Source organism: Styela clava, chromosome 12, assembly GCF_964204865.1.
Source record: "Styela clava chromosome 12, kaStyClav1.hap1.2, whole genome shotgun sequence".
Lineage (NCBI taxonomy): Eukaryota > Metazoa > Chordata > Ascidiacea > Stolidobranchia > Styelidae > Styela > Styela clava.
Window position 1 is genome coordinate 12,551,204 of NC_135261.1, and position 17,241 is coordinate 12,568,444.

Genomic DNA, 17,241 nt, shown 5'->3' on the forward strand with positions numbered 1-17,241 from the left:
CAGTAAATCCTGAAGTATCCCTGATCCAATCCATGGAGTCAAGATCAGTAGCAGAAGATGGGGTATCTAGTTCTGGGGACGCGTTCGATCTTCATGCATATGATCTTGCTGGAATAAGAGTTGCTCTTTCTGCATTATGAGTTCTCTCAGATATTGATCCATCCAAATCATTCATTATGAGATCGTCCTCAAATTCTGACTCAAAATGGTCACTGTCAGGATAGCTACTCTCGTTTGAACCTTCTTCGTCCGAAAAAAAAAGAGATTGGCTAATATATTTTCTGGATAAAATTTCTTTTCAGAAGACATACTGTATAGCTATATATAAAGTAGTACTAAGATTGCAACGTGTTGATGGAGTTCGAAAATCGAATGAGACCGAAACAGGTGTAACACGTGTCAGGTGAGTTTATGGTCCCAGCATGACGTCGTCCCGTTCATCCAAATTTGAAGGATTCCGACAGTGAACGATGAAGTTCATAAGTTTGACTTGCTTCGTCTAACATTCGTACAATCTGATATTTTGATTTGAAGAGCAGGCAAGTACTTATTTTGGTTGATATTTAAACAAATACTGATGGACGAAAAAAACATTTTCCACGGAAATTTTATATGACGATATAAACTTCCCTTCACTTCACCAGTACTGCATGCGTTACTCGAGGTCGGTGATTCAATCATATCGGGTTAATATCATATCGAAACTCGGCGACCGATGCCCCACTGAGAACGTCGTCGTGAAAATTATCTTGCGCATTTTGCCACGCAATACGTTTCGAACGTACGTATCAACATCTTCATGACTTTAGACACGTGATCGGCTTTTGCGTAGCTGTGTAATCAGTGCGCCATAGCCGCTTATCGAAGTTGTTCACCCGACACAATGATACACAATTGAGTATTTAAATATAAAATTGGTTATACGGCAGCCACGATAATAATTCGAATATCAACAAAAAGCTTATGGAGAACTCTTATGAACATTAGTTATTGGCAGTATATTTTGTACCAAAATAACAAAATTTGGAGCCATAACTCACTTACATGCAGAAAAATCACTGTTAGATTAGAGTCAATTTTATTGTTTTTGACAAAATGTATTTCAAAAGGGAAAATACATTCTGATTGCACGATAAAATTTTCATTTCGATTGAAATGTCACACAACGTGCTACCTAAATTTGATAAAAAGTTATAAGCGTGCCAAATAGCCAATATTTGGAATTATTTTATTGTTCTACCGATACGGCGCCGCGAACCTTCAGGGTGAGCGAGTAACTTCGCTCAGAGACGTCAGAGTTCAGAGAGTTGATTACAAATATTTTGGTAGATCTTGAAAGATGTGGGAAATTTTTTTGAAGGTTAGATGATCTGAGCTGGCGACGATTTTTCAAAATTCGTTGTTTCGTTTTTCTGTTAACGAAGTTTACAATGATTGGCGATGGTTTTTTGGTGTTATATTTGGACATCCTGTGGCAATTCGAGATGTCGAATGAACGCAGCGGTACATTAATTCGGGCTGCCACTTTAATGACCAGATTTTCACAGTTTTCATCAGCTGCATATGAGATGTTATGAAATTCAAGGTTATTGAGTCTGGATCTGCAATCTTGGTCTTGTTGGCGTTCTGTTAGAATACTTATTTCTTCTTCAAGATTTTCAACTAGACTTTCAAGTTCACGAATTTTCTTGTTGTTTTTAACAGTGACGTTGTTTAGTTCCTTATAGTTGGCATTTAACTCGTCAAATTGTTCGGAGATAAAGTCTTGGATTCGTTTTATATCACTAACTTCATCTTTTTTACGCTTATGGAAGATAGCTGAGATTTTACTTGCTTAAACAACACATCAAGCGACGATAAAGATTCCTGGATGCCGATGCTAGATGGAGTGTTGGAAGATACATCAATATAGCTAGTCTTTCCAAGTGTTGCTCTAATGTGCTTTCAAGTACAGACACCAAGTTGGAGATGTTAGATTCCGTTATGTTGGCAACTGTAGAAGAACTGACAGCAACGCGATCTGGGCGTTGGGCGCAAGGGACCCTTGCGCTTTGGTGGTTTTGGAGGAATTTCACAGGATCTTGGGGATGACATCTTGTCTGTCTCTGGAGTCCACAGATCAAATACAGATGTTATGTTTTATTATGGCTGCAGGCTTCAGTCCTATTCCAGGTGTTTTAACATTTCATTGCCAGAAAATTCATTGAAGACTATGATATTAGTTATTTTAGCTTATATCTGCAAACGTAATCAAATAGCGCCAATACCTATAGTGCTGAATATAACGCAAGTATACGCTACTAACCAGCCATGCGCTTTACGGCCTAATGGTTTATTAGTAAAAATGTTTTGAATCGTTTTTTCGAAATGGGTCAATGGAAGCAAGCAGCAAATGGATTTACAATAGAGGAAATGCAGTGTACTGAAAATAAGAGCACAATGCTCAAATATATGGACGCGATGGTCAAAACGAAATTTTATACCAACGGCTCTCCCAAAACTCATATCCTGGCAAAAGCTGGAACTGTTGAACTGCTTCCAAAACTTACCGGTAACGGTACCCTGACTGTCATAGCTTTCTCATGAACTGTGATGCTCCATGCGTCCAGTCTTAGAATGGATCGAAATTCCCAATGATTCGAGTCTCAACTGGACGCTAAATGCGATCGGGGAATCGCCACACGGAGCACAATTTTTGATTTCGAATTTAGATGATCGCACGAGTCTTCAAACTTCCCCGACGCCTTCTATAGCGACAACGACTTCTTTAACCAATGAAAAGCAAGTGGTCCAAGCACGCTTTATTTGTCATATCGATACCTATATCTCCAAGAAAAAAATATATATAATGGGCATACTTCGCTACAAAATTGGTTTATCAATGTCAACCTACAAACAGACACTTCAGTGCTATTTTCCAAAAAAAAAAAAAAAAACAGGCAGTACCTACAACTATTATAGCAGGGTCGTCCAACCTTTTTGGCCGAAGGGTAGGCTTACCATACGTTCCGCTTTAGGCGGGACAATCCCGCTTTTTAGCGTCTTGTCCCGACAAGTCAGCCAAAAGTCCCGCTTTTGCGTTCAGCCATCCAGCATAATACACGAACATGTTCTCGTTACTGTTGTTACTGTGTAGCGTAACGCTAGCGTACTTACTGAAGGTGAATGTGTTATTTTGTTTGTTTCGTTGTTTCCCGCTAACATTGTTAGAGAAGGTATTACATGTAAAATTAAGTTTAATTAGTCCTGTTCGGACGTTCACGTGAATGTAACATTGAACAACGTTTTTTAAAGGTGTTATCTACAGAAAAGCATGCTTGGGTGAATAAGTAAATTCTTTATCCTTCAAAATGACAGACTATTTTATTATTCTTTATTCCTTTTGCTGTACATAAAAAAATCTAAATTAGGATCATTTGTGTCGTTAGCGTCTATTCCTTTCTATTTTTCGAAAGGAACCCGATATTTAAACAGAGAATATGTGCATGACCTCTCGATGACGATATGGTCAATGAAGACAGCCGGGATGGCTTAAATGTAGACCTATGTAGTAAAATCAGAAACCGTAAAGTTACAAGAGGCGTCCCGCTTTGGAGTCAAAAAAACATGGTAAACCTACCGAAGGGCCACATGTAAGTTTACTAATAATTGCGTGGGCCACTTAACATTGGCATTATATTCTAGTTTTGCAACACTGAATATTGGTTAATGAAAACCATTGATACGGCGACATCGGTAGTTATTCCCGTTAGTTTCTCAAAAAAAAAGCTAATACGCAAGCCAGATCTTTTTAATCACAGCTCCCAACAGACCAATGCCTCTAGTCCAGGGGTCGGCAATCTATGGCCTGAGTCGGCAACCTATGAGTAATATAATCCGGCCCGCGACGCTTCACTGAATTATAGTAACAAAACAGCCGTTTTGGCGATTATATTCTTCAGAGTTTTAGACTAATTATTATATTATAACCTAGCAAGTATATAATTCACAATTACTCGTTTAATGAGCCTATAATTTAATTATAATTAGACAAATGGCAAGAAAACGCAAAAAAGTTGATGCCAAGTGCAAAGGGTTCAATGGCGCTGAAAATATTCAAATGGATTTTACTGAGATGCGATGAGGAAATAAATCTATATTCTATTCGAGAGATGTATCACTACTTGATTTTTATTATAAAAAGTATCATTCGTTCGGTTTTCAACTTTCTAATGATTTGTGCGGCCCACTAATGACTTGCAACCCTTGATTTTGGCCCGCGAGCGACAAAAGGTTGCCGACCCCTGCTCTAGTCGTACCCTTGATAGGGGCAATGGCTGCGAAATCTACGGTAATTTAAAAATCATTATTGACTCCACGCAAGAAGATCGCCAACTGAGCAAGCTCCAAGGCATACGATGAAAATTTTCCGGCTTTTGCAATTAAAGTTTCCGCTATAGAGTTCCCAAGCTCTTCGACATGAAAATTTATTGTCTGTCTTGACAGGCTATTTTTGCAAACACCGCTTTTATTTCCGGACGTAAAACGTTGGCAACCCGAACAATACATAATATATATTTCCTAACGAATTCTCAATCTGAGAATGGCTTCGTTTGTTTTGCGATAACGTCATATAGAGTAGTAAAAGACCAAGTGTGTAAGCGGCTATGGCACCTCTATTTATCGATATGTCCTCCCAGTTGATTCCGAATAAAAATGGCCATAATGGCTCGTTTGAAAGAGCTGGCAGTGCGAAATTCAGGAATATAAACAAATTGTTTGTATCAATCACATCTTTGTATACTACATCACTCGAAAAACAGTTTTACTCCAATTTTTTTTATTCAATTCTGAAAAATACAGCGTGGACCACTCAAAATGCTTCATGCCATATGAGGCCCGCGGGCTACGGGTTGACTACACTCCTAAACGAATATAAATTTATTTCAGTGCTTGATTTAGTCCGAAAAAATTCAAAAAAAGAGAAAAAGAGTGTCATGACTGTCATTTGTTGTACTATCCAGCGATGGTCTCTAGAACAGGGCTGCACAACTCATATGGGGATGCGTGTCAAAGTGTCCAAAATAATCTTCTCGCGTGCCAATTTATGTTTGAATAATTGTCGGTATTTTATTTCAAATTTGGTCCATCAAAATCGTCGTCAAAGCATTCTAATGTTAATGCATCCGTGGATCAACGGATTGGTGCCATGGTCAAGTTTTTGAAATTTACCATTAATTAAGTGCCACGGTGAAAACGAGAGAGCTTCTCTCCTATTTATTCTCTCTCGTATTTCCTTTTTCATTTGGTCAGAGAAGGGGTGAACCTAGTGGTGTCATCACTTTTCGGTCACTCCGATACATCAAGCGTGGGTAAATTAACTAATGCTAACCACGCCATCAGTATAGCTGTTTAGTTGACACGGGCGAAAGTGCCACATGTTTTCGTGATAGCGTTAGGTAGATTGCGACTTGGGACAAATTTGATGAAACCCGAACTTGATATAAATAACAATATTAAAATATAAATAATACTTATTGCACTACAAAGCCCAACGGCCGATAATTGTCACCACTACATACAAATACATATTGAAAAATAAACGGAAAACGTTTAACCTATTTTCTGCCGATAGTTCCACATGGGCGTCCATATGCTAAACTGTCGAATTCTGGTACTGAAAGTGTCAATTGCGACTGTTAATAACGGATTTTATTACATTAATTAATTACATATTGTTTTGTTAGGGAAACTTTAATTATACAGCTAGTAATTAGTTATAATTAGCGCCCAACCATTCTCCAGTCACGAAAGAACTCAAGTTCAAGATTGGTATTTTACACATTTTGGGCTTTAGGTCGTAGATGTAAAATTCCATATAGGGGAAGTGATATTTGTGTCACATCGCTATTTACAGATAAGCTCCGCCTGTTCGATTCCTCACTGATGCGCCGTATAGTTAAAGCGCCTAAATGCAAAAATGAATTTCAACTATAAAAGGCATTGTGTTTGTTTTTGATATGGTGTGACACAGCATGTGGGTAGCTTCCGTCAGCCTACTTGGTACAAATTATGCGGTTTACGTTGCTTTTACAAATTGACCCTGTTTGATAAGTTGATTTCCCACATCCTTTAAAAGTGTCACCAATCGTTTTTACGCTAATAAATGAGTGTAAAGTATTCTTAATCTCTCATTCTTGTAATTTCGGAAAGTTTATAACAACCATGTGTTACTATTGTTCTTGCAGTCCAGTCCTCTAGAGCAGGGCTACTCAACTATTTTTACCGAAGGTCCGCATAACAAACTTCAAAATATTTGGGTCCGGACTTTCCAGACATTATATTTGAGCATCCTCAAACACGCAATTCCTCGGCCGACTAATAATTACTAAATAATCAAGATTGTTTGTTATGGAGTTATAGTTCTTTTCATTATATTTCAAATCTATAAAAGTGATTTTATAAAAGGAAACTTCAAAAGTGGGGCTAATGATCCAAAATAAAGAATTATTCAAATACCCGAAAGATCCGGATTTGCACCGCGGTCAGCCAGTTGAGTAGCCCTGCTCTAGAGTTACCGATCATCTGGTAGTTTTGAATGACTGAACGCCTCAGAAGTCAGAATATAATTTATCTACTCTCTTACTAAAATATATTTTTGTTTGAATTGCTACGTTTCCAAGCATTTCACCTCCAAACCTTGTAGTGACTTCGGGAAAATTCATTTGGACAATTTTCAATTTTTTTTTTGCTTAGACAATAATGACATAGCAGAGCAACAAAGAACAATAATCTACAAGAAGTCGCAACCAGATGTACTCTAGCAAATTGACACAAAACTCGCCTTGCCACGTGACTATTACGATCTTCAGATTGTATACTGATGGTGCCACGTAGGTCACGTCAGGTGACGCTACTTTCGGTGACCGTACATTTGAACCCACGTACATTTGAACCCATGTGTATATCCACGGGTTTAAACTATATGCGGGTGCTAAAACCCATGGGTTAGGGTTAGTATGGGTTCAACTATCCGAAAAACAAAAAAAATTCCATAGGTGCAATAGCATACAGGTGCAATTGTCATGGGTTCAAATGTACGTGGGTTCAAATGTAATGGAACCGCTACTTTCACCACAAGAACCTCACCCAAAGTGATTTATCTTTGTCATAGTTTTTATTTTCAACGTCTGATATAGCTCCAAGGGCTTCCTAATCAGATAAAGTGAACATCAAGTGGCCATTTAGTGATAGCAGCGTTATGTGTTGTTGGTTCTTCTATATATACGAACACACAAGGGAACATGTAATTAGTTATATTTGCCAACTTGCCTATCGCAGACGGTGTTATTCTTGTCGGCGACGAAAATGATACCCATAAAACAATAAAGTAGGTAAAGAGTTACAAAATATGAAAGAAACGGCACTTTATCTTTCTTCCGAGTGACGCACCAGTGCATATATTCAACAAAAATAGTTTCTTAAAGTATAAAAACTATTTGGTCCATTTTATGAACTTAACTTTTATGAACACAGCGAAAGTTTTGCCTAATGTTCAAAATGTTTTCAGTCACTGGTAATGGATGGTCATGAAAGTTTCGAATTCTTTGGTTTGTGGGAACTTCTTTAACAATTTATTGACTTATATGAACCTTTTTACCTTTATGAGTCAATGGCAGCATCTACAACAGGTAGATTCTTAATAAGGTTTTTGCCACTTCAAAAATATGATCGGTCGTTGTTTTCATAGTTCTACCTTGTTGATTGAAATGAGCTGTATCAACATGTAAGAAAATGTTATTGACGGTTAGCTAATTTACTACCTGCTTTTTTATGCCATCCCTACTTTACATCAGGAGTCTGTATTTTTGTTCCATATATCATTTCTCATTTCATTCCCAATCCGCTTTAGGCGAATCACTCAGAAGAAGATATTTTCGGCGTTTTGCTCATTATTTTCATCATCCTCCCTTTCGAAAGAATATTAACTTATTTTCTATTCTATTTGTTTCTTTTAACCTCCGTGTCGTGTCGTTCCGTGAAAACTTCTTGTGGATGTATGTACCTGTTATATTCATTCCTCTTGTCATGTTCGATGATTTGCGTGTCCATATTGAGTATATCTCTCTCTACACTAAAACACCATATATATTTATATGCTATTATTATATTTTCAGCCGCCGTACATTTGTGCGCAAATAAATTTTAATTTTTACTTTCCCCTGACGAATTATGTGATCTAGATTTTTAATGCTCTTTTGTTAATATTGTGAAGAATAACAATTTATTGTTGTTGTTAATATGTTCTATGGCGATCATAACATCAGTGAACTTTACGTCATCTGCCCGCATAAAAACAAATTTCCTTGATGTTTCAATTATGTCCGTGGTATTAATTCGTTTTCCCTGATTCGACGTATTTGCTCAATGTCATAATTTCCGAGTCTCTTTTGGACATCAACGCAAACTATTTGGTAATGAGCGCTAGATGTGTCGAATTTAGCGATATCGACGTGTTGGAATTTTACAATGCTCCATTTACATCCATGGTTTCTATCGGTCGGCCTTTCCATGGGCGATATACGATCCTAAATCGTTTCTTTGCATTCTCAAAACCCATTCCGTGCAATTATGCCGGATGGTTTATCTCCGTTTTCAGGATTAGATTTTACACCATATAAAAGTTATCATCAGCAACGACTCCTCTGCTTTTATGAATTTAGGTTTTGTCTGAAAATACTAGTATAAAACACGCACCAACCTTAGCGGCGGGCACAGTCAACCGCATTACCTGAATACACCAACTCCTAAATTAGATACATGTGGGTGCTATTTGCTGCGTATATTTTTCATTTCCACTTAATTAAAAAAAAATTGATGCAAAAATCTACTCATCTCTACAGTTTGGAAGTTTTTACACGAAGCGTTCGAATTCAGTTGTTAAATCTACGGTGATATTATCCTCGAAGTAAGGGCAATTGAATGCAGTGTGCAAAAAATAGGTCATGACGCTTCATTATTGTACACCCTTACAGAATAGTCGTAAAAATAGACTTATCTCTTCATACGGCACGAAAACATGAATAGAATACATGGAGTCATCTTGCATCCTGGATTATTCACATTATATATGTCGCATGCAGCTCACGCTCTAAAAGTTCTCTGCACAACATTTGTTAACAACTTATTTATTGTTAAGTGCATAAAGCATCGACAGTATTCTAATAGAAGTTGATAAAAAAATATAAACAAAAAAAATTCGAACATTTTTGAAATAAAATAATTCTGTACAAACAACAGTAGCAATTGCACAAATTAATTTTTTTTTATTATCAAATTTTCACGTCAGATTTATTCAATTATGTAGAAAACTTAAATTTTTTATTAAATTTATTTCGATTCACATATTTCTAGGTCGGTTGACAAAACAGATTTTTTAGATTAAAATCAAATTTCCATGAAAATGTCATTAACTACGATATAAAGTTTCAGAATGACGAGGATTTAAAATGAAGTTTGCATTTTTGTATGTTCCATATTGACATACAGCAGCAGTGCAACGATTGCAAATTGTGCACTGCATCGTTGACGCACGACTCCGTGTTGAAGCACCAGTAAAACACATTTTCGTACATGTGAATCCATTTCAATCTACCGCATACATTCTTCTGATTCAGTTCCATACCACCACTGGTTGAGATCTGCTATTACTTTCGGTTTCGTCATGTGTTCCTTGTTACGTAATTTCCTGCATAGATGATAAAGACCAAATCGTTCGAATTCCATCATATCCTTCTGCATTACATCGTCCGTTTTCCAAATATGAAACCAATTTGAATAATTGCTATTTTCATGTTGTGGTCCAAAATTGAAACCATATCTTGGTATGACGTGAGTTCCTGGTTCTTTCCACCAATCAAAATATTCTAGATACGCCGTGTCATTAGAATCTAGATATTTCAAATATTCGGCCAATTTATTTAGATTTTCAAAATCTTCCAAATGGATAAAAGATCGTTTTGGCAATATTTTTATTGCATCTTCCTTTGTAGGGCCATGAATTACAGGGATAATTCCGCCAACCAAAGCGTTGTAAAACGTTTTTTCGGTTATATAGTCTCTGCAATGAAGTGAATTTTCAAACGACAAGTAAAACTTGAATGGCGCAATAGTTTCTAAAAATACGTTGAAATCATTTGGAATGGGGCGGTTGGCGCATTTCCCAAATCGCTCAACTTCCAGTAGACCTGTGAAACATATATAATATACAATTAGTTTCTACATAGTATACCAGTTTAAAATTTTGGTGACAGCACATTTTCACCCGTAAACTGCACCCAGAACATTTGCACCTCTATACTTTTGCATTCATGGACATTTGTACCCATGGCATTTTTACGCATATGAATTTGCCCGATAAACAGTTTCACCCGTGGATATTTGCACCTGCATACATTTGCACCCGCAGTCTTTTTTCGGTTTTTTCTTTCAATAAAATAACGCAAACGTAGTCGAATTTACGGTGGATAGTACAAGAGGCACGTGCATCGAGAAAGAGTAAGAGTTTATAATGGATCCAAATCAAGGGTTTGCAGTGAGTTTGTTTTCATTGCTATTCATAACATTATAAAGTGCGTTTATTTATTGCAAATGGCAATACAACTTCTTTTACTGAAGACTGGTATCCATGGATGTAAATGTTTAAGGGTGCAAAATTCCGTGGGTGCAAATGTCCATAGATGCTAATATCCGTGGGTGCAAATGTTCATGTGTGCAAATGTCTTTGGGTATTAACGTATGCAGATGCAATTGTCCTGGGTGCAAATTGCGGGTGCGAATGTACGTGGGTTCAAAGATAATGAAACCTAAAACCAAACTTACATTCGACTGACAAATCCCTTATTGACAATTTCACATCTTATAAAAATATCAGTATAGAAATTCAAAACATCTTATTCTATCTAATAACCATTTAAGAATTAATAATCTCGCATAGGTGTATACTGTTTGCATGATTATCCAATAAAGATCAAAAAGAGCTTGGAATGATTCGACATAATTTTTCCGTATTAGAAGACATTACGTTGGCATGTTTATCCAACCCTGCTACCTAGGGACAATGTATATTGACCGAGGAGCTTAATGAATACAAATACACATGGAAACACAACAAAAACGTTGATATTGATATTATCATTTTGATATTTCATTCTGTTTTTCTACTAAAGTTATCTATTTATTTATATCCGCATTTTATTATTCGTGATACCTTATTGCCATTTGCATATTACTCGGTTTACTTTTTTGATTTTTTAAATATATGGCTATGTTTTCACCAATAAATCACGAAAATGTGCGTAATGTGTAGGAATTATATATCCCTAAAAGTCATTTAGTGTTTCCAGAACGCAGGTGGTTATACAATACTTGTATTTGCATCAAACAATTTTTATGTTTAATGACACCATATGCCACCTTCCGTTATAGCTGATGAAGTTGTTAACGGATTTAATTTGATATCTTACAGGTTAGAATGAAGAATTGAAATATTGGTTGATGCTGATGCCCTCCAACAGGTAATACCAACATATCTAACATTATAAATATTCAGAGCCTTTTGAATTACAAATATTTAAAATTCAACAAAAATGTTTGAATATCAACGTATGTTAAATGAAACCTCAAAAATTTCAGTGATAACCGCTTTGTTCCATAAAATTTCCTCTCTTTGTCACTCCTTATGCCAACATCAGACACACTTAGTGATTTTCTAGTTTAGGAAAGTCAACAATACATGCGAAAATTGGTTTCAACATTTTTCATTTGGTATGTCCAGCTCACTAGCAACATGAAACTTATACACCATTAAGTGTATACCCAACAGACCGTTTTTAATTGCCGAATACTTCAAATTAGCTAAAGTTTAATAAAATCATATCTTACCACAATAAAGATGAAAGTATGATATTGTATATGTGTCAACCTTTATAACCGAGATCAATCAACTTACCGTCTTTAGTCATGTCGTCAACTAATTTCATTCTTTTTGAGGCTCCTGCAACAACGCTACAATCGCTTACAACCCACGCAATAAGTTTCGATTTCTTTGCCATCAATAACCCGATCTCTTTACGAAATCTATCTTCCGACATCGTTGGATATTTGACGAGTTCGGCATCCTTCATTTCATTTTGTCTATTAAAAACAGAAATATATTTTATTTCCACTGGATTTGTTTGTGCCACCTACAATTTTTCTGCGCCAATATTGAGTTAAAAAAATTGATGTATAATCTCCATAGGAGTATCGTTCATTGCGGTATTCTCGTAAACACCTGATAAGTCATTTCAGCCCAACTAAGGATTACCTGTCTGTGTAATTAGTAAACTAAATTAATACAAATATGTTTCGTGACAGTTTTTTAAATGTGAAGTGTATACCTATTTGTATCTTACGAAGTATGAATGACATATCACGGGGATTTAGTGAATACAGAGGGACCCACAAAAACGGAATGCATAAATTTCTCAATTACTTCTATGAAATGTTTCAATTTTTTTCTACACTCGAACTTCTGTTTGTGTATGATTGTACCTAAAAGTTTCAGAAATCTAAGTCGTTTTGCACAAAATTTATGTTTTCTCCAGAATATATCCCAAATCAAAATCAACAATCATTTGCACACACTACTCTATGGGGTTTCAGCCTTTCCTTAACCAGACAGAAGTATTGATTTATCTGTGCCCATCTTGCGTGGTTGGACAATAAAGTAACCATTATTGTTGCTATTGATATGTTCTGACAGCAGTAAGTGCGATCCCGCAAAAAAACAATAGAGTGATTGACAATTTTGCGCAATGTATGCAAGTCTGTCTCAAATTCCAAGGAGTAATTTGGAAAATATTCAAGAACATAAATTTTATATAAAGCGTTCTAGATTTATGAAACTTCTGGATATAATCACAAACAGAAAAGCGCAAACATATTCAAATATTTTTTTTTCATTTTCGCGGATGTAAATAAAAAATTTATGGGTTGCATTTTGTCGGTCACTCAGTCCTTATCGTACATCACATAACGCTTTTGGTCTTCATTAGTTAAAATATTTATTTAATATCTATAGTTATACTATAAACTTGTTAGTGCTATTTAGCAGTACCTGTCAAACTTATACAACAAGTAGTCTAAACTTGGAGTAGGTGCAAACGAGGCAAGAACATCTGAATCACGTCGGTATGTCATTGTCCAATTAAAATAGTTGTTGAAATCTTTCAGTTCGTGGTGATAATAATGTAGAACAGTCCACGGTGATTCATGAGCCCACCATGCAAAAACTTGATGAGATGATCTGAATTGTAATGATGATTTAACAAATGAGAACTCCCAGATTTGTGAATATGAAATGGGTGCGGAATAAGTACATAAATTTAGAGTAAAATACCTTTTGCTGGGATCTGGTAAGTCCTTGGCGACGCACGACTTCATATAAAACAACACAGCGTCACTACTCTCGTATTCATTGCGGTCAAGCGTGACATCGCAACCTCCTTTTTGTTCAGGTAAATCGGTCAAGCGCCACTCGATCTTATGATACGGTTTTGCCCATATAAGAATTTTGGGCCTCTGTTTCAATAACGCTCTGTCGTGTAAAAAATTTGTGGTCCCGTTTTGAGCCGAAGGCGACATCCACGTCCCAATGGATTGTGTATATCCAATCGATGCTTAAAACAGAACAGATAAATAGAAGAAAACAATAGCACAATCGGATCTTAAACACAACACTTCAATTCTTGATTATTATAAAGGTTGCTATGATATATTGCATCTGGCCAGAAGTTTTACTAGTACTTGACGAGACTAACGTTTTCGAAACTCAGGTCCCATATTGCATGGTTTAAAAGTCTTGCATTACACTTTGTGAAAAACTTCATTCCGTATTGTTTCGTTAGGCCGCAGTCAGAATTCCTCAGACAAGCAGTTTACAACAGCGTTTCCCAAACTTTTTCGGCCACGAAACACTAAGACTTTTTATATCGCCTCACGGAACACCAAAAAATGAAAGCTAAAATTGATAAAGAAAAACGGTGTAATGTAGCGGTTCCCAATGGGTTCGCCGTGACGAGTTGCGCTGCGAAAACTAACAGAATTGTGTTAAACCGTAAATATATACTACTACGGTTAAACATACCTGGAATATGATTGAATATTTTACATATTGCATTTATTATAAATTTTTTATTGTTTCCTAATTTAAATGCTGTGTATATGAATCAATAAATTCACCAATTCACAATTTTTTACCTGTCTATGTCGTTTACTTTCCATCACGTAGTGTTTGCCTCCAATGTTACCTCTAATGGAGATAAAAGTACTTGCTGCAATTTCGCGAGCTGCAGTTTATTTATCTGCTGAATTGAATTTAGCGAACATGAGTAATTTTTCAGCATTTCATAGTAAAACCAGGCAGAAACGGAGGAAGAAGAGTTGACCCTCTGCCTTTATTCTTTAGACCTACTTGTTTGCTTATAACAAAACCAAAAGGATTGCTGTAAACTTGGGGTTACCATATTTTTGTGACTTCAAAGCGGGACGCCTCCAAAGGTCATAGCTGTGTTTTTTTCAACTTCAAATTTATCGATTTTACATTAGGCACACATTTAAAACCATCCCGGCTGTCTTCATTGACTATATTGTCATCGAGAGTGCATGCGGTGTCTGTCTAAAAATCGGTTTCAATTCAATAAATAGAAAGGACTTTACGTTAAGCACCCTTTTGGCGTCTGGGGCTCACACGTAACAAATTGTAGCAATTAACCGCTAATAATGTTAGCGAAAAACAACGAAACAAACAAAACCACGCTTCCACCTTCAGTGGGTATGCCACCACCGGTACGCCACACAGCAACAACAGTATCGAGAACATGCTAATTGGTAATGTTCATGTATCATGCTGACTGGGTGAACGCCAAAGCGGGACTTTTGGCTGACCGGTCGGGACGCCGGGACAAAACGTTAAAAAGTGGGACTGTCCCGCCTAAAACGGGACGTATGGTAAGTCTATGTAAACTTAACAGTCAATAAGCTACACCGACGGTCACGAAAATGCCATTACTCTACCTCAGTTAGTCCGCTTTAGGCCGACGATAACGCGATATTGAACGGTCAGTTTGGCGACAACTTCACCATCCCTAGATCGCAATGGCGATATTTTTGATTCCTTCTCCACGGAACACTCGAAAGACGCTCGCGGAACACAGTTTGGGAAACGCTGGTTTACAACATTGATAGAAAAGGAAATTCAATTTTACAGTGTCTCATCATTGTCTTACTTTGATCAGATGAAACGTTACAGAATAAATTTTCAAAGTGTAATGCAATACTTTTAAACCTCTCAATATTTGGCTCGAGTTTTGAAAACGTTAACCTTTTTGCTGAGGAACTAATACCAGTATTAAAGATCCTTACTACTTAGCTTGGTCCCCTATATACCATGTTCATTTTATACAGTTCATTAAATATGATTGAAAGCATATTTTAAGAAGAAACGATAGATTTATTTAGTAGAGAAAGAAGCCGAGATACATTCGCCTCACCAAGGTAAAACCATTATACTGAAGTAGTCACAGCGACGACGATAAAACTCTAATGCAATTTACAGTGTTTATTTACAATGTTCGCTGAGAAAAGGTGATAATTCAATTCAGTAAAATCGAACTCCGTTAACAAGGCCTAATATAACAAATAAATCAACGAAAATGTATAAACTATATAATAAAAGTAAAAATAACATCTTTTTCAACGAAATAGAAAGATTATTTGTGGCAAGTACCACATGCGGATCCGAAGTAGAAAATGTACAAGGAGAAAGAACCTGCGGTTCAATACCCAATATCCAAGTTTTCTCCCAGTATATAATAAAACTTACCATTTGTGCCAATATTTTTGTAACTACGGCTGTTATCAAATCTATATAGAAGTTGGTAGAAAATTATAAATCCGACGCAGAAGAGAGCACACACATATAAAATATTTTTTTGATTCATCATTATTTGCCTGAAATCAATTTATCTATTTTCTAAAAAAATGTCAAAATAAAACATTAACTGTTCCTACACAGCTAACTGGTTGATAATTCCGTACCATAAACCCAATACGATTGCCCTCCGCAACGCCAAACACGATTCTGTTAAATAAACATTTCAATGAAAGGGACCTAAATCGCGCGATTGACAAAAAGTCAACAAAAATTGATCGAGTTTATTTTTTTTACAATTCTAATCATAATTTTGCAATTTTATCCATATGACTTAGTTGTAACTGATTCTTAGTTTAAAATTATTGGTAATAATAGGCGCCTCTATATCTGAAATTCTGTCTGTCATAAACATGTTTAATGCAACTTTTAACAACCTTCAAGTCAACAAACGATGCTACCATTTGCTGTTATCAGGTCTGCAGTCTGAAACCGCTCAATTATATATATTTACATAATGCTGAATTAAATCGGGAACTTGATCATTTTCAGGAGATTATATATATAACAGATATAACTGGTTATGAATACTTTATGATATACAAAACTGAGAGTATCTTATACAAAAATGCAAATTAAGCAAACATAAAACAGATATATATACCCTAACTAGAAATCAATCCCTGATAAAACGTCAAACACTAAGTCGTGACTATGTCCAGCAAAGGCGACTGAATGACAACACCGAATAGATAGATAGCCTCGAAGCGCAGTCAAGTGGCTTTTGAGAACGTGTGGTTCAGCTTCATTTAGTTCATAACAGCAATGAATAAAGATAACCTTAGATGTGAACAGCACTGATAAAAGTCGGAACAGACGAAGATACATTTATGAAAATGAAGGTAATTAAGGATACGGTTCACATATCCATTTATTCTGCCCAAAGATTTTGGGTAACAAGGTGATATTATATAGTTGATTATAGATGTTACATAAATCACTCGCCAACGTATTTTTATGTTTATGCACATTTGAAGTATTCTGTTGAAGCTGCTCATATTAAATAGAATATTTATATACACAAAACTATATATCTTTCTATCAGCTTTCAGTCTTTCACACTTCATATTGTTTTCAGCAAAAATGAGAAAATTTGCTAGTTTGTTTTTTGTTGAATATTTACCTAATATTATTAGGCCAGATTTGTTCAACAGCTTTTCGTGTTGATCCGTTTTCTTTAAGAAGCGATTAACCTGGTAAATATTAATTAGGTACGACCAATTGATGTA

The 17,241-nt window shown here is 36.1% G+C and overlaps 1 protein-coding gene across 1 annotated transcript; it reads right to left on the bottom strand.

The window, feature by feature from the left end:
* Window positions 1-8,865: 8,865 nt before the first annotated feature.
* Window positions 8,866-16,077, bottom strand: LOC120330025 (3-galactosyl-N-acetylglucosaminide 4-alpha-L-fucosyltransferase FUT3-like). The gene is made up of 5 exons (XM_039396840.2): window positions 15,905-16,077; window positions 13,421-13,700; window positions 13,139-13,327; window positions 11,990-12,174; window positions 8,866-10,226 (listed from the first exon to the last, which is right to left on the bottom strand). The coding sequence occupies exons 1-5, from the start codon at window positions 16,023-16,025 to the stop codon at window positions 9,631-9,633; spliced, it is 1,371 nt and encodes a 456-aa protein (XP_039252774.2). The 5' UTR covers window positions 16,026-16,077; the 3' UTR covers window positions 8,866-9,630.
* Between the last annotated feature and the right edge of the window lie 1,164 nt (window positions 16,078-17,241).